At 40.9% G+C, this 24805-nt stretch overlaps 1 protein-coding gene across 2 annotated transcripts; it reads left to right on the forward strand.

Moving 5' to 3' along the window:
- Window positions 1-10377: 10377 nt before the first annotated feature.
- On the forward strand, window positions 10378-24498 carry LOC139376578 (phosphatidylcholine:ceramide cholinephosphotransferase 1-like). 2 transcript variants are annotated; one of them, XM_071119328.1, is made up of 6 exons: window positions 10438-10519; window positions 11227-12061; window positions 15622-15739; window positions 22193-22346; window positions 22533-22699; window positions 22830-24498. In XM_071119328.1, the coding sequence occupies exons 2-6, from the start codon at window positions 11451-11453 to the stop codon at window positions 23007-23009; spliced, it is 1230 nt and encodes a 409-aa protein (XP_070975429.1). In that variant the 5' UTR covers window positions 10438-10519; window positions 11227-11450; the 3' UTR covers window positions 23010-24498. The 2 variants fall into 2 exon arrangements, with proteins under 2 accessions (XP_070975427.1, XP_070975429.1); XM_071119326.1 differs by having other exon boundaries at window positions 10378-12061.
- The last annotated feature ends 307 nt before the right edge of the window (window positions 24499-24805 follow it).

Raw genomic sequence — 24805 nt, forward strand, 5'->3', positions numbered from 1 at the left:
TAAGCTAACTAGGAAGCTGTGCTAATGTTGTTGCTAGCTAGCTAGATAATAACCAGATGGCCACAACTAGATAACTAGCATAGCTAGCAACATAACTACATCACAATGGATTTGTTTTTGAATGAAGCAGCTGCATGTTACCTATCAAGAGTTGTGGATTAGCTAGCTACCCACTGGGCACACACTGGTTGAATCAATGTTGTTTTGAATGAAATGACGTTGAACCAATGTGCAATTGATGTTGAATTGACATCTGTGCCCAGTGGGTAGCTATGTTGTCCTAAATGGCGACGCTAACCGTTTTGTTAACGATAGCTAGCAAGCAAACTGAACCTAACTCTGATTGTCTCAAAGTCAAGTTCTCGGCCACTGATGAGCATTGCGATTCTACAATAGAAACTACAGGTTTGTCGGTACCAAGTCGGTTCACAGCAGGGACGTATTTTGTTCTAGCAAGAGAAGGAACGGCCTCTTACTGTGCTAAGTACCTATCGGCAGTCAGATTCCTCAGTGTGTCTGTACCATTAGGCTTAGGCTTCCTGTAACAACTGATTCATCATATGACGCAATCAGTGCTCATCATGTGATTTTAGACTGTTATCTTGAACGATGTTGTGAAACTGCTTGACTGTGTTAAATCTTTTAGATGTTCAACATAGACTGTGGCTCAGACTGATACTGTAATCACTAAATTGCAAGAATTAGCCTCCTAGATATCCCAAATCAATCACTCTTGCCTCACATAACTATTCAACAAGGGGTGTGACTTCGTTCTTTGATATCCTCATTTGTTGTACGGTCCAATGCACTGGCCTATGAGACCTACAGGGTTGAAGACTTAAAATCTGTCAATGGATGACAGGACACTTGGGACACCCCTAATGTTTAGAAAGATAACTACTTTCCCTGTTGTAGGCCTATATGTTATTACTAATTTCAATGGTGGTGGACATCGCTAAGTCGGATTCTTGGCATTCAGGTTTCTTTCCCACGGTTCCTCTCTGTGGCTCTGTCATTCACACTGATTTGAGAGCACTTCTACGTTGTGGCACGTACAATTTTGAATAGGCCACGTCATGGTCACAATAGGCCCACAATTTATATTCTGCTTTATAATGACGTTCTAAATTAGACTCATTTTGTTGATTCATGCTCTTGGCTACTCTTCTTCCCGGGGAACTTTAAGAGCTCCGATGGTTGGTCTGAACGTGAACACTCATAGCTTGTGGTACGGCTTTGGAAACATAAGTAAGGTATCTTTCATATCAGCGGGGGGGGGGGGGGGGGGTACATTACAATGCCTTTTATAGTGTTGTGGTTAGTGTTCCCACACGGCCATATTTCCATGTTACAGCGCGTGTTTACGAAAGTTAGATGGAAAACCGAGGCAACCACCTGTGCTAATTAGCTATCTAGCATGCTCCAAACACCAATATGTAATGGAAGAAGGCCGCCAGAAACACGTCGTAACTGTCAAATGCTTTCATCTGCAACAAACTGGCAATAAAGCCAGTTATAACAGTGTATACAGTAAATGTACATTTTTCATTTGTGAAATTATTTTGATCTGAAATTAAAGTAAATGGCTTTCTTTCTAGAACTGGATCGCAATTGAGAATCAATGTTTGACGTATGTTTGTTGTTGGATGCTGTTGAGCGCTGAAACCTGAACTAGAAACCTCTGTTTAAAAGTTGACAGGGTTTTATATACTTATAACAGATCCGGCTGATCTGTTTGGCTTAGTTGCTGTGAGCACTGCTGCCTGTCCTGGGATCCTGCCAGATTCCGCATAGAGGGAGAGACACTAAAGCCCAGCTAGCCTAGCTGGCTCGGCGGTCTCAAATGGAGGTCGCTATTGAAAGTTTCCAGTGTTGCAGGAGCTGTGTTGACTTTGCTTTGTTCCAGGACAATGTGGACCGCGCTGACTTTCAATGTAGTAATGGCTTGCTACAGGAGCGAAGTGGCTACTCTTAGCAAGCAAGTAGCAAACCTACACAAGCTACTGTGCTCAGCAGGGTTCCATCCCTGAAGGGGTCTCGCCCTTCCCTGGAGAACAGAGTTGTTCTCGACCCAACTAACCAGCCATGGCGGTACGTCACTTGCCGAATTAAAGTCGAAGAAAGCGTCCTCTGGCAACAGGGGTCTCCATGGAGATGTTGAGGAGATGTTGAGCCCGGATTTGACACAGACCAGAAACAGCTTTGCCGCCCTAGATCCAGAGGTTCTGGCGCACTCTTCCTTGAGGGCTTCCCATTCAAGATCGGATCCGGAGGTACCTGCGTCTTCGTCCAATCTGGTGGCTTCTACCTCGGGTTCAAATTCTTGGAGCTCCCACCCTCATCAGACCGTAAGGCTGCCTGAGAGACCGGCCCATTCAACATCACCAGCTGTCATCATAGGCAGCTCTATGGTGAGAAACATCTCGATTCTCAAGGCAAAAACCCTGTGCTACCCAGGAGCACGAGTACATGACATCACAAGGCTGCTTCCGACTGTTCTACGACAGATGCCGGGAGCTGACTCTATTGTAGTAATGTGGGGTCAAATGACATCACGACGGCTAGCTCAGAACATTTGGAAATTGATTTTAAAGAACTAATTTTACCATTAAAAGACAACAAAAAAAATGGCCAATCGTTTCAGGTCCAGTACCATCGTTGGGCCGTGGATGTGAAAGATTCAGAAGACTGCTGGAATTACACATCTGGCTAAAAGATTACTTTAGCTCTGCTGGAGTCACTTTTGTTGATAACTTTGACACCTTCTGGAAACCGAAAATACTCTACAGGAATGATGGAGTCCAGCCAAATCATCTTGGCTCCTGGACTCTGTCCACGCATTTCAAGGCTACGTTGAAACAATTACTTTTCAATGATTCAAGAACAGCTCAGTTAATCCCTACCATTGTGACAATGAGTTGTCATAATACTGCATCAAATGTACATGATCCTAGGGGCATTGGCAAACACAATGTAAGTAACTTAATGTATGTACCCCTAATTGCACTGGATACCTCTATTTATCCTACAGCTAGTGCATGCAGTAATCATGAGCCTATGAACCAGAGTTACACTGTTAGCACTGAGGCGGTGTGACCTAGTAGGAAGACCACTTTGTGCAGCTCACTCACATGAGCAAGTCTACTTCTGATAAGCCTCCCAGTAAAGCATTAAAAACAATCAAGCAACCCATAAAAGTGCTAAAAATAGCTCATATTAACATATGCAGCCTGAGAAACAAGGTCCATGAAGTCAATAACTTGCTTGTAACAGATGACATTCATATTCTGACTATCTCTGAAACTCACTTAGATAATACCTTTGGTAGCAATAGATGGTTATAACATGTTCCGAAAATGCAGAAATTCCAACAGGGGCGGTGTTGCGGTCTATATTCAGAACCACATTCCTGAAAAGCTTAGAGACGATCAATGTTAAATACTGAAGTAATATGGCTCCAGGTTTATCTGCCTCACCTAAAGACCATTCTTGTGGGAAGCTGCTATAGACCACCATGTGTCAGTATCTGGATAATATGTGTGAAGTGCTTGATAATGTATGTGATATCAATAGAGGTATATTTTCTGGGTGATTTAAATATTAACTGGCCCTCATCAAGCTGCTCACTCAATAAAAAGCTTCAAACTGTAACCAGTGCCTGCAACCTGGTTCAGGTTGTCAGTCAACCTACCAGGGTAGTTACAAACAGCACAGGAATTAAATCATCAACATGTATTGATTACATCTTTACTAACGCTGCAGAAATGTTCTTTAAAGCAGTATCCAAATCTATAGGATGTAGTGATCACAATATAATAGCCATATCTAGGAAAACCAAAGTTCCAAAGACTCAAATAAAAAAAATCGAATCAAATTTATTTGTCACATACACATGGTTAGCAGATATTAATGCCAGTGTAGCGAAACGCTTGTGCTTCTACTTCCGACAGTGCAGTAATAACCAACGAGTAATCTAACCTAACAATTCCAAAACTACTACCTTATACACACAAGTGTAAAGGGATAAAGAATATGTACATAAAGATATGAATGAGTGATGGTACAGAACGCCATAGGCAAGATGCAGTAGATGGTATCGAGTACAGTATATACATATGAGATTAATAATGTAGGGTATGTAAACATTATATTAAGTAGCCTTGTTTAAAGTGTCTAGTGATATATTTTACATCAATTTCCATCAATTCCCATTATTAAAGTGGCTGGAGTTGAGTCAGTGTGTTGGCAGCAGCCGCTCAATGTTAGTGGTGGCTGTTTAACAGTCTGATGGCCTTGAGATAGAAGCTGTTTTTCAGTCTCTCGATCCCTGCTTTGATGCACCTGTACTGACCTCGCCTTCTGGATGATAGCGGGGTGAACAGGCAGTGGCTCGGGTGGTTGTTATCCTTGATGATCTTTTTGGCCTTCCTGTGAAATCAGATGGTGTAGGTTTCCTGGGGGGCACCGGGGGCCCCCGGTGATGCGTTGTGCAAATCTCACTACCCTCTGGAGAGCCTTACGGTTGTGGGCGGAGCAGTTGCCGTACCAGGCGTTGATACAGCCCGACAGGATGCTCTCGATTGTGCATCTGTAGAAGTTTGTGAGTGCTTTTGGTGACAAGCCACATTTCTTCAGCCTCCTGAGGTTGAAGAGGCGCTGCTGCGCCTTCTTCACGATGCTGTCTGTGTGGGTGGACCAATTCAGTTTGTCTGTGATGTGTACGCCGAGGAACTTAAAACTTACTACCCTCTCCACTACTGTCCCATCGTTGTGGATAGGGGGGTGCTCCCTCTACTGTTTCCTGAAGTCCACAATCATCTCCTTAGTTTTGTTGACGTTGAGTGTGAGGTTATTTTGACCTAATATAGTGTATAAGAGGTCATACAATACTTTTTGTAGTGATTCATATGTTGATGTAAAGAATATTTGCTGGTGTGTAATGAGGAGCAACCATACAATGCACTTGGCACATTTATGAAATGGCTTATTCCAGTTATTAATATGCATGCACCCATTAATGAAATTACCTGTAAAAACTGTGAAATCCCTGTGGATTGATGAGGAATTGAAAAACGGTATGGTTGAGAGGAATGAGACAAAAGGTATGGCAAGTAAGTCTGGCAGCCCAACTGATTGGCAAACGTACTGCAAATTAAGAAATCATGAGACTAAACTAGATAAAAATAAAAAGCAGCTATACTATGAAACAAAGATGAATGATAGTAAAAAGCTTTGGGGCACCTTAAATGACATTTTTGGGGAAAAAAACAACTCGGCTCCATCAATCATTGAATCAGATGGCTCATTCATCACAAAGCCCACTGATATTGCCAATTAGTTCAATGACTTTTTCAGATGAGCAAACTTAGGGATGACATTCAAGCAACAAACGCTGACAGTACACATCCAAGTATATCAGACCAAATTATGAAAGACAAGTATTGGAATTTGGAATTCCATAAAGTCAGTGTGGAAGAGATCAAAATAATTGTGTTGTCTATCAACAATGACAATCTGGATGGAAAATTACTGAGGATAATAGCAGACGATATTGCCACTCCTATTTGCCACATCTTTAATATAAGCCTAATAGAAAGTGTGTGCCCTTAGGCCTGGAGGGAAGCAAAAGTAATTCCGCTACCTAACCATAGTAAAGTCCACTTTACTGGTTCAAATAGCCGACCAATCAGCCTGTTACCAACCCTTAGTAAACTTCTTGAATAAATTGTGTTTGAGCAGATACAATGCTATTTCACAGTAAACAAATTGACTTTCAAACAGATTTTCAGCACACTTATAGGGAAGGACACTCAACAAGGACAGCCCTTACACAAATGATTGGCTGAGAGAAATTGATGATAAAATGATTGTGGGGGCTATCTTGTTAGACTTCAGTGCAGCTTTTGACATTATTGATCATAGTCTGCTGCTGGAAAAATGTATGTGTTATGGCTTTACACCCCCTGCCATAATGTGGATAAAGAGTTACTCGTGTAACAGAACACAGAACACATAATCCAGGTAGAATCAGGAATTCACCAGGGTAGCTGTTTAGGCCACTTGCTTTTTTCAATCTTTACTAATGACATGCCACTGGCTTTGAGTAAAGCCAGAGTGTCTATGTATGTGGATGACTCGACACTATACATGATGTACAGCGACTGCAATGACTGCAACACTTAACAAAGAGTTGCAGATAGGTTCAAGTTGGGTGGCAAGGAATAAGTTAGCCCTAAATATTTCTAAAACTATAAGCATTGTATTTGGGACAAATCATTCACTAAACCCTAAACCTAATCATCTAATAAATAATGTGGAAATTGAGCAAGTTGAACTGACTAAACTGCTTGGAGTAACCCTGGATTGTAAACTGTCATGGCAAAACATATTGAAACAACAGTAGCTACGATGGGGAGAAGTATGTCCATAATAAAGCTCTGCTCTGCCTTCTTAACAACACTATCAACAAGGCAGGCCCTACATGCAATAAATGTTTTGTCATACAGTCTGATATACCACAGCTGTCAGCCAATCAGCATTTAGGGCTCGAACCACCCAGTTTATAATAAAGTATATGTCACGGGCGTCGTAAGAAACGGACCATGGTGCAGCGTGGTGAGCGTACATATTCCTCTTTATTAGAAATGTCGCCAACAAAACCAATAAACAATACAAAACAACCGTGACTCTTAACTTTGTTAGAGGCATTCATAGCCCTGTTAACTACCCACCCTGAAGGAGGGAAAAGGGCTACCTAAGTATGATTCCCAATCAGAGACAACGATAGACAGCTGTCCCTGATTGAGAACCATACCCGGCCAAAAAATAGAAATAAAGAAACATAGAAAACAAAACATAGAATGCCCAACCAAATCACACCCTGACCAAACCAAAATAGAGACATAAAAAGGCTCGTGACAGTATATATATTATCAATGAGTATGGCTAAGCTATTCTTCATTGTGCCAGTGAATTGACGTTGAACATTGCCAAATGCATCAGATTAATTAGGAATAAATGTGCAATTAAAAAAAAGTATTGTCTATAGCTTATTTAATGAAACCCTGGCTGGCTGTTGATGTCCTAGGTCAGGGCTCTCCAACCTTGTTCCCGGAGAGCTACCTTCCACTAGGGTTTCACTCCAATCCCAGTTGTAACTAACCTGTTTCAGTTTATCAACCAGCTAATTCTGGAATCAGATGCGCTAAATCAGGGAGAACCCTGTCCTAGACAATACATTGCAATGCACCATCCCCGCTAAACGTTTTGGAAATGGCAAGTTCACTTTCTCATCCATAAACACAGTCAAGTGCAAATACGGTTAAGCAGCTCAAATCAGCAGGATGTGGGGCATTGTTGTTAGGAAGGACGTCTATCATGGATGGATCGCTAAAATAATGATTAGGTTCACACTTCATCAATTTAAATATTATGGGGAGACCTATACATTTGGCAGCCAAGCACGAGTTATCAGTGTAGCCTATTATCGTCTAGATATGACGTTGAAATACAGTATATTCACGCCTACAATAAAAACCTCCAGGCTTTCGTCATGAGCAGGGTCGGCCCTACCATTAGGCAAGATTTGGCCGCGGCACTTGAATTTGGGGGGGGGGGGGGGCATTTTGACAATTGGCTGGTGCCCCTGATTGGCTACTATACCGCCCGTGGTACCCCAGCCACAGCTCATAGCGTTGCTGCAGTTCCCGCCCCCACCCCATTCCCGCTTCTCCCCATGTTCACTCCCACTATCATTTGTAGCTATGGTGATGTGTGTGTTTATATGGGATTATCCAATTGTGAAACATTAATAAAAATGAATCTGCCAATTAAATGATTGTATTTTTAAAAAATGTTTGTGACAAAAACGATTAGTGATTAAGGCAGTAGCCTAACATACATAGCCTGTTAAAGTTAGCCAGCTACTACTAGTGGATATCATTTTAACTAAAAGTGATCTATAGAGACATGGTAGCAAATAGTTTTTGTCTCAGGAAGCAAATATTTAAAAAAAAACAATGAGAAAAGAGGCACAATCTCTAAACCAAAGAAATTCACTGGTGAAATGTATCAGAGTGCAGCAATTATGGATACTCCCCTTTTTTCAATTTTCGCTTAAAATGACATACCCAAATCTAACTGCCTGTAGCTCAGGCCCTGAAGCAAGGATATGCATATTTGTGGTACCATCAAAGGAAACACTTTGACGTTTGTGGAAATGTGAAAGGAATGTAAGATAATATAACACGTTAGATCTGATAAAAGATGGTAAAAAAAAAATGGTTTGTTCTTTGTACTATCTTTGAAATGCAAGAGAAATGCCATAATGTATTATTCCAGCCCAGGTCCATTTAGATTTTGGCCACTAGATGGCAGCAGTGTATGTGCAAAGTTTTAGACTGATCCAATGAACCATTGAATTTCTGTTCAAAATGTTGTATCAAGACTCCCCAAATGTGCCTAATTTGTTTATTAATAACTTTTCATGTTCAAAACTGTGCACTCTCCTCAACAATAGCATGGTATTCTTTCACTGTAATAGCTACTGTAAATTGGACAGTTCTGTTAGATTAACAAGAATTTAAGCTTTCTGCCAATATCAGATATGTCTATGTCCTGGGAAATGTTCTTGTTACTTACAACCTCAGGCTAATGCGATTAGCATATGTTAGCTCAACGTCCTGCAGGGGACCCACCGATCCTGTAGAAGTTAAAGAAAAGGTCTAATTGTCTATTGTCTATTGTTTGCTTTATTTTTTTAAAACAAATACTTAAAATGTATCCAGATTATATCAAGTGTTCTATAACAATGCTCAACTCAGTAATGCCTTATGGTAGAAGCTTTAAAATGCCCGCGAAAGACGTGACTCCGATGCATATGGGGATATATTGATTCCTCTGTCAAACTATGTCAAACTGAAGCAAAACTGCAGCCTATACTACTCGAGGAGATTAAAAAAAGGGAAGCACTTCTGTTGTTGGGTTATACAACGGAGTAAGCAGTTGAAGCTTACAGTTTTCTGTGTCAGTAGAGCCTCTGTCTGGGTGGAAAGGTAACCAAATCAAAAAAAAAAAATGTTTTTGTCACATACACATGGTTAGCAGATGTTAATGCGAGTGTAGCGAAATGCTTGAAAGTGCCATGCTTAGATTCATAAGGATGTCTAAGATGTAATTTTTTCAATGTAATCAGATTTAAAATATTAGGCTATGTTATTGACATTGAACTGCTTTTATATAGCCTACTAACCAGATGTAAAAAATTAAATTTAAATGTAATTTAATTTGTAGCATAGGCCTATTAATTGTGCTGTTATGATTTAAAAGGGTGAATTAGAGGAGGCAGTTTGGAAAAAGTAATCCTTTGTGAATCTTCCTCTGGAATATCGCACATGCTTGGATAATAATGTCAAAACCATAATCTCTAGTAATACCCATCCGAATAAGGCTATAACATGGAAAAGAATAGGCTTATCAGCGTAGAGTGCACCGCGTCATCCCATGGGATTCGTCAAGGCTGCACACAGCAGAAATATCACTGAAATATTATAGTTACTACACATCACCTTCTATATTCAAACAAAATAGGATTATAGCATTATGCTCATGTCAGTCCTCTAGAATGCAAATGTAGTCTTCCAATAATGGGTAGGCCGTCATTGTAAAATAAGTATTTGTTCTTAACTGACTTGCCTAGTTAAATACATCAAATATAATGTTTAATGAGGTGTGTATGTGTGTGCGCATCCGTTTAGGGAGTCGAGCAAGAGTCTGAGTAGACTCCTTTCGATTCCAATCACAGGAGTCAGAGTCGACTCGCCACTAAGTCGTGTACCACTAACCCCAACCACAAGAGAGCTGCTCACATTTGAAAAACCATTGTTTCCTGTGGTAACGCGCTTGAGTCGCCTTCGTAGAAACGAAGACTGTTCTCAGGGCACGCCTGGTAATAGCTAGATATGCTCGACTCGCGTCGGGGACAATTTTAGTTTACCCTAAACCTAACCTTAATCTAATTAGGCAAGTCAGTTAAAAAATAATTATTATATCAATAACGGCCGAACCCGGCCAAACCCTAACCCGGATGGCGCTGGGCCAATTGTGCGCCCCTCATGGGACTCTCAATCAGGTTCTGTAGTGACGCCTCTAGCACTGAGATGCAGTGCCTTAGACCGCTGCGCCACTCGGGAGCCCCCTCTTAGGTTGGGGACGTCCCAAGGATTCCGGGTAGCAGTAACTAGAATTACGTCAAAAGACGCACTTATTTTATCTGAAGAAGTGGCGCCGATGGGCGATGGATCCCTTTGCTAATGTAAAGCACATGAGGTGAAAGAGAGAGCCACATCCTGTAAGCATACCCTCCCATGTTCTTCGAATGTCTTGCATGGAAGTTACCTCTACCGCGCTTAACACAAAGTTGCCTCAATTTGCATGTTTGTTCATTTTTTTCGAGGAATAGTGTAGCATAACTATTTTCGTGTCGGGGATCATTCGGCAAAATAGACACAGTAGCAACAAGGTAACATGTTTTTTGTTTAAAATTATTCCACAGAACGTGAAACATTTTAAACCTATTTGACTCTCATAACGGAATTTGCTTTCTCTGCTGGACTGTATTGATACAAGAACAATATCAGACATGGTTGAAGTAGTTAGTCGTTGACTCGGTGTGTTTATGAAATAACTCTTGTACGTAGCTGTGGGCTACTTCCTCACCTGAATGCCCTTTAACGGGTATTTTAACGGATAACTGTGGCTTTGACGTGGTGTGTTTATGAAATAACTGTGGTACGTAGTTGTGGGCTACTTCCTCGCCTGAATGCCCTTTAACGGGTATTTTAACGAATACTTGTGGCTTTGTCCCCCACATAGAAGTCTCATGCCCTCCTGAACGAGAGCGCGTGTATAAGTGTCAACATTCTGTGGTCCTGTTTGTGTGCATACATTTCGAAATATGTTGAATGGGTGACGAATTTTAGTCCGCTCATTATGAATATTTTACTTTTACCATTCTAAAGTTTTTTTATGTAAGAATATTATAATACTATACATTTTGTATAGTTACAATTTTTTTTATTCTTTGAGTCATCACATTATTTAATAGATTGCATACAGTCTAGGATAGACGTGATTGGTTGAGGGGAACATAAAGCCTAATATGTCAAAGTGATGCAAATTTATTTGGAATATTTATAAAAATGTTTTTTTATTTTTCTCCTATTTTAGTACAAAAAGTCACTGCATCGAACAGCTGAAAATGCAATCCCACCTTGGTGGGTTAACCTCTAGATAAACCTTACTGGATACTCAATTTGTTGGCAGCACCCAATGTGCTTACCACATGATGTGTGACTTCAGGAGGGCTCAGGATTTGTTAGTCATGAACACCTCTGGACTCTCCCTCCATTGTTTCTCCTTCTGTTTGCAATGCGTACGCCACAGGGTCTGACATGAAGAAAGTGGTCCATTGGTCAACGAAGGATGTGCTCCTGTGGCTGACTGATGTGGGAATGCAGGAATACTCAGAGGCCTTACGTCACCTGAACGGCAAGGGCCTCATGCAGCTCTCTAAAGCGGACTTCCAGACGGCTCCTCTGGCCCTTGTCACCTTGGACGAAGGCAGACAGCTCCTGGACAAGATGGAGACTCTCAGGATAGAGCACCACATTGAAACGCATAAAAACAGGCATGCCAACGAACACGCCATCTTGGCCGTCAACAGTGAGGTTAATGGGAACAAGCCCGAGAGGAATGGTGTGGTCAATGAGTTCCACAAGGAGCGGATCCAGATCCCCATGCCTGAGATCACCCGCTCTCCGTTTCCTGAGGAGTGGGGGAAGACGGGCGTGGCTTTTGTCTACGCCACGATCTGCTTCATCTTCACCACCATTATGATCTCCGTGGTCCACGAACGTGTGCCTGCCAAGGAGGCCACTCCACCCCTACCAGACAAGTTCTTTGACTTTTTCGGGCGAGTAGACTGGGCTTTTTCTATATGCGAAATCAACGGCATGATACTGATCGTCCTGTGGCTTCTACAGTGGGCACTGTTAAAATATAGGTAAATGACCAAGATATACTACAGTAATTCATAACGACTTGAATTAGAACATCCATAACTTTATTGAATGATCCACTCCATGTTAAAGGATGTTCTGTAATGTTTAAGGCTGTGACGGTCATTACATTTTGCCAGGCGGGTTATTGTCATGCAAATGACTGCCGGTCTCATAGTAATTACCTGTTAATTAACATCAACACGTGTAGCATCTCCAGGCATCCACGCATAGGCCTACAAGCCTCATACAAGCTTGCCTTTGGAACATCTACATTTCTAAAAAGTATAATACATCAATTTAATATACACCATCACAATAAATCCATTATTTATTTTAGGCAGGTCTAAAGAAACATGATATGAAGATTTGTTTCTCTCCAGAAAAACAGAATATGAGATGGCCTACTCTGTTATCTGGCTATGCGTCATGCCATAGGCTTTAAGCTAGTTCATTTAGCAGACAAGATATGCTTATAAGTCCCGTGCCATTATTTTACATGATGTGATTTTATAGTAAGGAGAATATATTTGAACTTAGCTGAATAAAATAGAAATTATATTTCTCCCATTCTGGATCGAGTGCGCATATGAAGTTCCTATGTTGAGCGTATAAGTGATCATTTGAAACAGGTCCTATATGCTTGATTTTGAGTTATTTAGCAACTTGTGAATGAGACAAACCTTACAATGTCTTAGAAATCATACATATATGAGCTGCGTAATGTGACTTTAGGCTATTGATGATGTGAGAAAGTTGCAACAAAAGCTTGCCTCTGGCTGCACACGCTGTTCTCTCATCAAGTGATCATATTTTCACCCATCAGACTATTCTCAATTTAATCTTGTCTTTACTAATATGTAAAATTAGTTCAGGTCAGGGGAAAAAAGACATCATCTGTATGCACTCGAATAGCGAATAGCGCAGTTCGTTTTTCAATCATGCCGGGTAGGCTACTCCGGTTTTATAGGGGAGCATGGAGAATGTGCTTAATATTAGCAGAAATATATACAGTGCCTTGCGAAAGTATTCGGCCCCCTTGAACTTTGCAACCTTTTGCCACATTTCAGGCTTCAAACATAAAGATATAAAACTGTGTTTTTTTGTGAAGAATCAACAACAAGTGGGACACAATCATGAAGTGGAACGACATTTATTGGATATTTCAAACTTTTTTAACAAATCAAAAACTGAAAAATTGGCCGTGCAAAATTATTCAGCCCCCTTAAGTTAATACTTTGTAGCGCCACCTTTTGCTGCGATTACAGCTGTAAGTCGCTTGGGGTATGTCTCTATCAGTTTTGCACATCGAGAGACTGAAATTTTTTCCCATTCCTCCTTGAAAAACAGCTCGAGCTCAGTGAGGTTGGATGGAGAGCATTTGTGAACAGCAGTTTTCAGTTCTTTCCACAGATTCTCGATTGGATTCAGGTCTGGACTTTGACTTGGCCATTCTAACACCTGGATATGTTTATTTTTGAACCATTCCATTGTAGATTTTGCTTTATGTTTTGGATCATTGTCTTGTTGGAAGACAAATCTCTGTCCCAGTCTCAGGTCTTTTGCAGACTCCATCAGGTTTTCTTCCAGAATGGTCCTGTATTTGGCTCCATCCATCTTCCCATCAATTTTAACCATCTTCCCTGTCCCTGCTGAAGAAAAGCAGGCCCAAACCATGATGCTGCCACCACCATGTTTGACAGTGGGGATGGTGTGTTCAGCTGTGTTGCTTTTACGCCAAACATAACGTTTTGCATTGTTGCCAAAAAGTTCAATTTTGGTTTCATCTGACCAGAGCACCTTCTTCCACATGTTTGGTGTGTCTCCCAGGTGGCTTGTGGCAAACTTTAAACTACACTTTTTATGGATATCTTTAAGAAATGGCTTTCTTCTTGCCACTCTTCCATAAAGGCCAGATTTGTGCAATATACGACTGATTGTTGCCCTATGGACAGAGTCTCCCACCTCAGCTGTAGATCTCTGCAGTTCATCCAGAGTGATCATGGGCCTCTTGGCTGCATCTCTGATCAGTCTTCTCCTTGTATGAGCTGAAAGTTTAGAGGGACGGCCAGGTCTTGGTAGATTTGCAGTGGTCTGATACTCCTTCCATTTCAATATTATCGCTTGCACAGTGCTCCTTGGGATGTTTAAAGCTTGGGAAATCTTTTTGTATCCAAATCCGGCTTTAAACTTCTTCACAACAGTATCTCGGACCTGCCTGGTGTGTTCCTTGTTCTTCATGATGCTCTCTGCGCTTTTAACGGACCTCTGAGACTATCACAGTGCAGGTGCATTTATACGGAGACTTGATTACACACAGGTGGATTGTATTTATCATCATTAGTCATTTAGGTCAACATTGGATCATTCAGAGATCCTCACTGAACTTCTGGAGAGAGTTTGCTGCACTGAAAGTAAAGGGGCTGAATAATTTTGCACGCCCAATTTTTCAGTTTTTGATTTGTTAAAAAAGTTTGAAATATCCAATAAATGTCGTTCCACTTCATGATTGTGTCCCACTTGTTGTTGATTCTTCACAAAAAAATACAGTTTTATATCTTTATGTTTGAAGCCTGAAATGTGGCAAAAGGTCGCAAAGTTCAAGGGGGCCGAATACTTTCGCAAGGCACTGTATATAGTAGCAGCTGGGATCCTCTTCTTTTTAGTGGTAAAAACTAAACATTCAATTCAACTCTCTGTGCTCTCGAGAAATGAGGTGGAAATGCATGGTGGTGAGACTCTGTAGCTAAAAGTAATGTCAGCAGCCTATTACTAAGCTATTCAAAATCAAATACAAATTCACTATAATTGTAGGCTAACTCTGTAAGCCGCCCTGCACACAATCAATGAACCAACATTATCGCCTAGGCCTATATGTTCTCTCCCAGACTTATGGATAGAATGTTTTGAGTGTAGAATAAGGTAACCAGACCATCCAGTATGCATAATAATACAGTCCACACTCAAAGAAGAAGATTTTGGAGTATAGACTAGACCAATTATGTACCAAAGACATCTTAAGTATGCAGTAGGATATTAGGCTATGGATCACGGCACGGCACGATCATCATTTGAATTATTCCAGGTTTTTTCGGGCTTGGGCTCATATAGGCCTAAGCATATTCACAAGTTATACCTTCATAAGCATTCACCTTCGAATGCGTTGTCAATTTAGTTGTGTTAGGCTTTAAAACAACATACACAACAACCATGTTTTCCACTCAGTTCCAACCTGTTGTTGAACTTCTTCAAATTGATTAATCATAGTGAGGTGAGTTTTAAAATCATAATACTGTTTTGATTGTAAGTGTTTGATGCTATTTTTGATTTCAGAGTGGTTAGAGGGACAACAGAGCACTGAGTTACATTTGGGTAGTACCAACGCATGTCCAGAGAGCATAATAGGATGTTGCCATGACTCAACGGTCATGTGGAATTTTACAGCGGTCATGACTCTTGACTGCCGGTGTGGCGGTAATACGGTCACCGCAACAGCCCCTAGTAGTGTGCTGGTTAAGCACTCCAGCAGGTCTTGATTCTTTGTGTTCAACGTTCTCATCCTCAGGTCCATCGTTGGTCGGCGGTTCTTTTTCATCATTGGCACACTCTACCTCTACAGGTGTATCACCATGTACATCACCACACTCCCCGTGCCAGGGATGCATTTCAAGTGCTCTCCTAAGGTACTTACCACCTCTCCCTGGGCTCAGAAACATGACATATTTGTTGCATTTTTCCAATATGCAAAAACATAGCATACTAAGTTACATGACTTTGTCTTATGTCTTAGAGAGCGGAACTGCACCCGTTGATTTGGCCTCATTTCTTTGACTTGCTCCTCAGGAAATGCTTGCAGAAGTGACAGAAGCCAAACGCGTGTTGTGTTGAGGATGTGGTTTGATGTGGGTGTTTCTTGAGTGTGTCCTTGCCACCACCAAGACACACCCATATGTCAGAACCTTGCCCGTATCCGTTTTCCCCCACTCAATCACAACAAACTAATCTCCTGCAGTTTGAGTTCAATAACTACAGGTTATTGTATATGTATGGTACTTGCTGAATTTATGTAGATGTTCTAAACTAAGTGTTTTGATAACTTTCAAATGTAGTAATACCATAGAAGCAGTGTTTTGCTAATATATCAATGTGCACCTTTCATTGTCATTCCCAGCTGATACAGATACTGTGCCTATTGGCATTTTGTCTGGTGGTAATGGGGCTACCTTGGCAAACATGTCAGAGTGGTCATACCTTTCTGTGTGGTGTCCCGTATACAACAGGAGTTCCCTGATCCTGGTACAGAATACTCAGGGTTTTTCCTTCCCCATATTGGCTGATCTCATCAATTCAATAATAAAAAGACAATGCAAGGGAAAGTTGTCTAGTAAAATTTTATGCTGAGTGCCAGGGTTCTCCATTCAGAGACATCCGTATCAAGCCATTCTGTCAGTCTGGACTTCATCACATCATCTTGCAAGTCTCCATGTGCTGGCTCCATACATGTTTCTGTGAACACATACACACATAGTCACTGTTCTATAACCAATGGCAGTTAGGATAGGTGATATCTGACAAACAAACATATACTATGTTGAAGTTTGAACAGGTCAGACTAAACCTACCTAATTCTGGTGCCCCATTAATGGGCATGACAGCGCAGATCAGCTCCTGGCCCATGACAGCGTAGGTCAGCTCTTGGCCCATGACAGTGTAGGTCAGCTCTTGGCCCATGACAGCGTAGGTCAGCTCCTGGCCCATGACAGCGTAGATCAGCTCCTGACCCATGACAGTGTAGATCAGCTCCTGGCCCATGATAGCATAGATCAGCTCCTGGCCCATGACAGCGTAGGTCAGCTCCTGGCCCCTCATCAAAGACACTGGTCGGTCACACAGACACACACACACACACACACACACACAGCACTGAGTACGTTATCAATGGTGGTTATGATTAGCATGGTGGAACCAACCTGATCGCTGAAATCACCTTTCTATTTCACTTCAGATATCATGATCAGGGTGGTTCCACCAGGCTAGGTTATGAAGGTGATTTGGGACAAAACTCGAAACTGTTTTGACCTTTGACTAGGTCAAATGTCACCAACCTGATTCAAGTGTCCTCCCTGTTCCATTTATAGGAATGCTCACAGAGAGGGCATGTCTGTGTGATGCTGAGGGTCCTCTTGCTGGTCTTCTCTATGTTGCATGTTAGGCTGCAAACTGGATATCTCCTTAACAATTACAGCAGGCAATCCTTACAAACAATGTACTTCCTCATCTTATGAGGTGGTGTGGTAAATTGCATTTTGTTATAAGAAAGGACAAAGCTTTTTGATAATCCAATTCACATCCAAAATGATTACTACATGTATCTGCTTGGCTGGGAAATAAATTTATCAAACCGGGTATTTTTTTTTCTTTTCACGGAACTCTCATTACTTTTGATGAAGCTATCTGTGTCATCAAGGAAGTAACTCGGGTCAAGCTACAAAGTCATACAGGCCCCCTATTTCTAAAATGTTTCTTCTTAAAATGTGTTAAACCCTAACCCTTAACCACACCGCTAATCTTATGCCTAACCTTAAATTAAGACCAAAAAGCACATTTTTGTTTCAATACATTTTTGACTTTTTAACTGTGGTAACTAATGGAAACCCTAATTTTATGCTTTACAGATGCATTAGACTGACTGTAGCTCCAGATTGGATTAGATTCAGGCTGGCAATGCCATTACAGTTCTTGATTCTAGTTCACTGTATTAGACTCAGATATTAGTTGGCTACTACCATACCTGCAGCCATTATTTCATTTTGCCCTAGTTGGACTGGGGTGCTCAGGAGTATTTCTGTCTGTAATAAAGCCCTTTTGTAGGGAGAAACCTAATTCTAAAACCTAAGTCATTATATTCCAATATCTGGTTATACTCACCACCACTGGTCGTTATACACCGGAGCCCCATTCAAAGGGCGGATTCGATCATGCTGGGACCGTTCTATGGCCCATGACGTAGTGGCATAAAGTACTTACGGTTGAAGTCAGAAATTTACATACACTTAGGTTGGAGTCATTAAAACTCGTTTTTCAACCGCTCCACACAAACTATACCGTTTTTTCAACCGCTCCACAAAAACTATCGTTTTGGCAAGTCGGTTAGGACATCTACTTTGTGCATGACACAAGTAATTTTTCCAAAAATGGTTTACAGACAGATTATTTCACTTATAATTCACTGTATCACAATTCCAGTGGGTCAGAAGTTTACATACACTAAGTTGACTGTGCCTTTAAACAGCTTGGAAAATTCCAGAAAATGATGTCATGGCTTTAGAAGCTTCTGATAGACTAATTGATATCATTTGAGTCAATTGGAGGTGTACCTGTGGATGTATTTCAAGGTCTCCCTTCAAACTCAATGCCTCTTTGCTTGACATCATAGGAAAATCCAAATAAATCAGCCAAGACCTCAGAAAAAAAATTGTGTAGACCTCCACAAGTCTGGTTCATCCTTGGGAGCAATTCCCAAGTGCCTGAAGGTACCACGTTCATCTCTACAAACAATAGCACGCAAGTATAAACACCATGGGACCACGCAGCCGTCATACCACTCAGGAAGGAGACGCATTCTGTCTCCTAGAGATGAACGTACTTTGGTGCGAAAAGTGCAAATCAATCCCAGAACAACAGCAAAGGCGCTTGTGAAGATGCTGGAGGAAACAGGTACAAAAGTATCTCTATCCACAGTAAAACGAGTTCTTTATCGACATAACCTGAAAGGCCGCTCAGCAAGGAAGAAGCCACTGCTCCAAAACTGTCATAAAAAAAGACAGACTGGTTTGCAACTGCACATGGGGACAAAGATTGTACTTTTTGGAGAAATGTCCTCTGGTCTGATGAAACAAAAATAGAACTCTTTGGATATAATGACCATCGTTATGTTTGGAGGAAAAAGGGGGATGCTTGCAAGCCGAAGAACACCATCCGTGAAGCACGGGGGTGGCAGCATCATGTTGTGGGGGTGCTTTGCTGCAGGAGTGAGCACTTCACAAAATAGATGGCATCATGAGGTAGGAACATTTTGTGGATATATTGAAGCAACATATCAAAATCAGTCAGGAAGTTAAAGCTTGGTCGCAACTGAGTCTTCCAAATGGACAATGACCCCAAGCATACTTCCAAAGTTGTGGCAAAATGGCTTAAGGACAACAATGTCTTCAAGGTATTGGAGTGGCCATTACCAAGCCCTGACCTGGATCCTATAGAAAATGTGTGGGCAGAACTGAAAAAGCGTGTGCGAGCAAGGAGGCCTACAAACCTGACTCAGTTACACCAGCTCTGTCAGGAGGAATGGGCCAAAATCCACCCAACTTATTGTGGGATGCTTTTGGAAGGCTACCCTAAATGTTTGACCCAAGTTAAACAATTTAAAGGCAATGCTACCAAATACTATCTGAGTGTATGTAAACTTCTGAAATAAATAAAAGCTGAAATAAATCATTCTCTCTACTATTATTCTGACATTTCACATTCTTAAAATAAAGTGGTGATCCTAACCGACCTAAGACAGGGAATTTTTTACTAGGATTAAATGTCAGGAATTGTGAAAAACTCAATCTAAATGTTTTTGGCTAAGGTCTATGTAAACTTCCGACTTCAACTGTAAGTAAAAATACTTTAAAGTACTACTTAAGTAGTTTTTTTTCAGTCTCTGTACTTCAATTTGTTATTTATATTTTTGACTACTTTTAATATAATAGTAATATTGTACTTTTTACATTTTCCTCGACACCCAAAATTACCTGTTACATTTTGAATGCTTAGCAGGACAGGAAAATAGTCAAAAACACGCACTTATCAACCGAACATCCCTGGTCATCCCTACTGCCTCTGATATGGCGGACTCACTAACCTCAAATGCTTTGTTTGTAAATGATGCCTGAGTGTTGGAGTGTGTCCCTGGCTTTCCCGTAAAACAACAAAAAAACAAGAAATGGTGCTTAATATAAGGATTTAAACATTATTTATACTTTTGATACTTACTTAAGTATATTTTAAACCAAATACTTTTAGACTTTTATTCAAGTAGAATTTTACTGGTTGACTTTTACTTGAGTCATTTTCTATTAAGGTATCTTTACTTTTTCTCAAGTATGACAGTTGGGTACTTTTTCCACCTCTGCCGTGATGTGAATGGTGTGATGTGAGGGAGGACGGCCCTTCTCAAATTGAACAGTAATCTGCGCCACTCGGTCATGTTGGCTGCATGGTGAATTGTTCAGAAACAAGTTTAGAGCAAAGTTATTGGTCATTTAAAGGAGTTGAGAAAACAAGTGATGCTAGTTAAGATATAGTAGTGGATTCACCACAGCCTGTAGTAAATGTTTGCTGCCAGTCAAAAGATACTCTGTGTTAAAAGGGTGGATTTGTGGGGTGCATTGCCACAGTTATAAACTTTGCGTCTCAAAGAAGTCAAAGAAACTGGACATTATTGTGGCTCCAGCAGAATTTTTGGGAGGGACTCAAGGATTTTGCATCTGAAGACGTGCAAGCGGTACTGGCGCCGGAAGATGGCCTGCCCCCCCAGGCTCTTCTTGAGTCTGTGTAGGGATCAGATGTATTTTGATTTTTAACGGAACAGTTGTTTGGTTTATTTATTGTTTTTTTTTTTGGTAGTTTGTACATCCCACACAGTAGGTGGTGGGATGCACACTAAATGGTGCGAATGCCAATATACCATAGAATCATTCTAAGTGACTACTGCTTGGAAAATATGTAGTTTTTTCCAACTATAAAAAAGTATGTTTTTTGTAGGACAAGGATTGTCCTGACTTTCAATAATGCCTGAATGGCTTCACCTTGCTTTTCTGGTTGGCTGTCAAGTTTCACCATCCAATTATTTTAGATCAATAGGAGAGCAAGTTTCACCATCCAATTATTTTAGATCAATAGGAGAGCAAGTTTCACCGTGGCACGACTGGTGCGATATGTTGACACATGATAATTATTAGAATATGGCAAATATTAGTCAATTATTGCATTCTATCCATGCTGGCTTTTGCAAACTATCTGAGACATGAAACAAATAGGTGGGATGGCATTAGGCTTCAGGCTGTCGCCCTTTTATTAGGCCTAATGCGCAATTTGCCTAAATGGGTAATGGAAACACTTCAACCACTTATTTTTTATTAGACACTGTAGGTTCGTTTGTTTGTTTCTTTTGTTACATCTAGCCATTTTTATCGACAAAAGCTAGTTACATGGAAATGCACGGTGGCATGCAATTGTCGCGTTTATTTTCTATGCAAACTTTCTAAGTGTCGCCAACAAATTCACTGGACAAGTTAATGGAAACGTAGCTAGTGTCGGTTAAAAAAGAACTGGAGATGTTCTCACATTAAACGAAAACAGACGATGTATGCCTCTTTGGAGGGTTTGTTTTTGTTGGTGGCAACGTTGGTCACATTTTAATGGATAGTAGACGGCATTTGTCAATATGACTGTAGACCCATTTCTTCAGCAGTTTCGCCTCAGCCATGCTGTAGTAAAAGCTGATCTACTGTATGCCCTCCCATTAAGACGTCAATATATCTGCAGCCAACGTTTGGAACGGTTTCGAGACTCAACGGCTGGAATTTTTGGGGGGGACTGCACATGATGACTTCGCCTACTGTGGCTAACCTCAATGCTCCCGGCCGTTAGCACGTCTGTTCAGTGATATCACGAAGCAGTGGTGAATCAGTGTGTTCCTCATGAGAGTTCCCCCCCCCTAAAGTTAGTGTGAGTCATACAGTATAAGCCTAGTGAACATGGTAGGGGTGAGTCTAACTATAATTTCCTGTGAATCTAACTATAATTAGCGATACTGTTGAAACCGTTTGGCTAGGGGCCAGCGTCACTGACTGGAGGCCTTCTTTTAACTTAGTCTCATCATATATGATCAGCTTCTAATCGTCAGAACAGGTTTAACATAATTAGTTCAGTTCACACTCCTAAATAGTAGGCTAACACTTTCCCTTTGGCCCCTTACACAGATACAAATGTTACTGTATTGTTGTTGAGTAAGTCTAAGTTCATGTGCTTATGCTTTTCTGGAGCACACTAACTTCACACACTTTTGTGATGTTTCCCTCCTGTTGTAGCTGTTTGGTGACTGGGCATCCCAAATGAGCCGAGTGATGAAGATGATTGCAGGAGGAGGCCTGACCATCACTGGCTCCCACCACATGTGTGGGGACTACCTTTACAGTGGCCACACAGTCATGCTGACACTCATCTATCTCTTCATTAAAGAGTGTAAGTAGGCTACACAAAACTACTGCATAGCCTCTCTTAGTAAAAACCTGTCTATAATGTTTATTTTGGAGCAACAGAGACACCTGGTGGTATATTGTAAGAACGATTCAATCTGATATCTGACTGTTGAAAAAACACATGTTTGATTGGTCGCATGAAATAAAAGGTATTTTCTGTTTCTCACAGATTCCCCCAAAAAGTTATGGTGGTACCACTGGATCTGCTGGCTGCTCTGTGCTGTGGGACTCTTCTGCATTCTCCTGGCTCATGACCACTACTCTATAGACGTGGCGGTGGCTTACTTCATCACCACACGCCTATTCTGGTGGTACCACACCATGGCCAACCAGCAAGTAAGTCTATATTTGGTCACACTTACTAGTGGAATAACCAATGTGATTACCCTATAATGGACTAATATTACTTGTATGTTCAACAATAATGGAATGGTGTTATTCATGAACATTTTTATTTGTTTCACAGAAGCTAAAGGAATCATCACAGAGCAACTTTTTCTCAAGGGTGTGGTGGTACCGATTTTTCCAGTACCTTGAACAGAATGTCACAGGCATCGTCCCTCGGAACTACCAGATGCCACTGTCATGGCGACCGGCCCAGTGGAGTCAAGTGAAGTACAGCCGCATCGACACTGCGTGCCCATGACAGGAGGAACTGACCCCCCCCTACACTCCTGAAAGTGCCATATCTAATCACGAGAAAATGCTATATCAGTCAAGCTCCGTAGCTGTTCCATTTCCCTTTTCTCCTGTAACGCCCACTCCAGTCTAACTGGCTAGCACTGTGACCAACCATCGTTTCAGCCAAAACATTTCACAAGGGTTTCCGGTGAGTGGATCGCAAGCATTTTCATTGGCAGGTCCAGATCTAGTTCAGTTAACAATAGGACATGTAACTATGTTGGTCAACGCCAATATCTTTCTGTAATTGTTACAGATACTCTGTTTCTGAAATTGAACAAAACAATCATGTTTGTCACGGCATTTGGGCTGACCCAAATGTTTAGTCTTTCATGCTCAAATGTTTTACCAGGTTTTGGTTCAAATACGTGCTGTAGCGTTGAGAACTGGCCGGTCATGAAGCAAGAGACGCTTTTTGTAGTGCAAACCATTTTCTAAGTATATGAACAACGTGGTCTCAGAGCATTTCGTATTATTCTGTATGTAAATCCAAGACACTCCATTTAGTATGCTATTTTACGTTTCATATGGTATGCATTCTTTTGTGGATGTTCGTCATCCATTTCGTATTATGTTATGAATTACAATTTGTATGATATGCTAGAAATTACATTTCGTATGATATGTTACAAATTGCAATTCGTACAATATGTTACGAATTTGTTAAATATATGATATGTTACGAATTCCAATTAGTTGTGGATAACGTTAGCTAGGTGGCAAGGTTGCTAACGCTACAGTTAGCTAGCTGGTTAACGTTAGCTAAGCTAGAGGTTAAGGTTTGGGATAGGGTTAGGAGTTAAGTTAAAGTGTTAGGGGAAAGGTTAGCTAACATGCAAAGTAGCTAAAAAGTAGTAAGTACTTGCAAAGTTGCTAATTAGCTAGGATGCTAAAGTTGTCCGTGATGAGACTAAAACACGTAATGCTAGATGTTCACGTTAATAGCCCATCCATCCACCCCGACCAACCACCCTCTTTTCGTTTTTCCTTTTAGCAACCACTAATTTCAGTGTCCCAGATTTACATTTACTATGTTACGTCTAGTCTATGAGACTAGTCTAATATAACAGATTTACTTTTCAAATTAATGCTTTAGATTGCTACAGTTGGGAGACGAAAGAGAGTGAAAAGGAGATAAGAATTAGTAACAATGTTCCTCAGTGCCTTGCTTGTTATGATTGCATAGTAAGTGTAGCAGTGTCCTCACTAATGTATTCATGTTGAATTGAATGACCGTTTTAAAGTTATACATCAGTATTTAGACTGGAACAGATAGGACGATGCTTGAATGATCCTGACGCTGATCACCGATATAGCACACACACACTTGAACAATTATGACATTAAATTTTCTCCTTGTTTCTGAATGTAAAGAATCATGTAATTCTTTGAATCCTGTCAGTGTCTTTCCAAGGCAATCATGTTTGAAAAAATAAATCCGGACTCACTTCTTATTTTGTATTGATTTATTTATTACATTGATTATTGCTCTTGTTTTTCTCTGTTAGGGGAATATTAGACTCTCTATGTCATGTAATTTCTTGCCTATTATGCCAAATAGCTGCATTGTGTGGACTGTCCCTTGGCCAAATTGTAGGTCAGTGTGATGGAGAGAGGTTAACACAGAGGTTTTATTGAGGGGTCATGACAATGTCTCTGCTTACTGATGAAGGCTGAACCAAATGCCCCTCTCCTCAAATGAAATGTATACCTCAGAACTGTCCTGTTAACCACCCAATGGGAAGAGCTGATTGTGGTGTA

This window comes from Oncorhynchus clarkii, chromosome 20 (assembly GCF_045791955.1).
Source record: "Oncorhynchus clarkii lewisi isolate Uvic-CL-2024 chromosome 20, UVic_Ocla_1.0, whole genome shotgun sequence".
Taxonomy (NCBI): domain Eukaryota; kingdom Metazoa; phylum Chordata; class Actinopteri; order Salmoniformes; family Salmonidae; genus Oncorhynchus; species Oncorhynchus clarkii.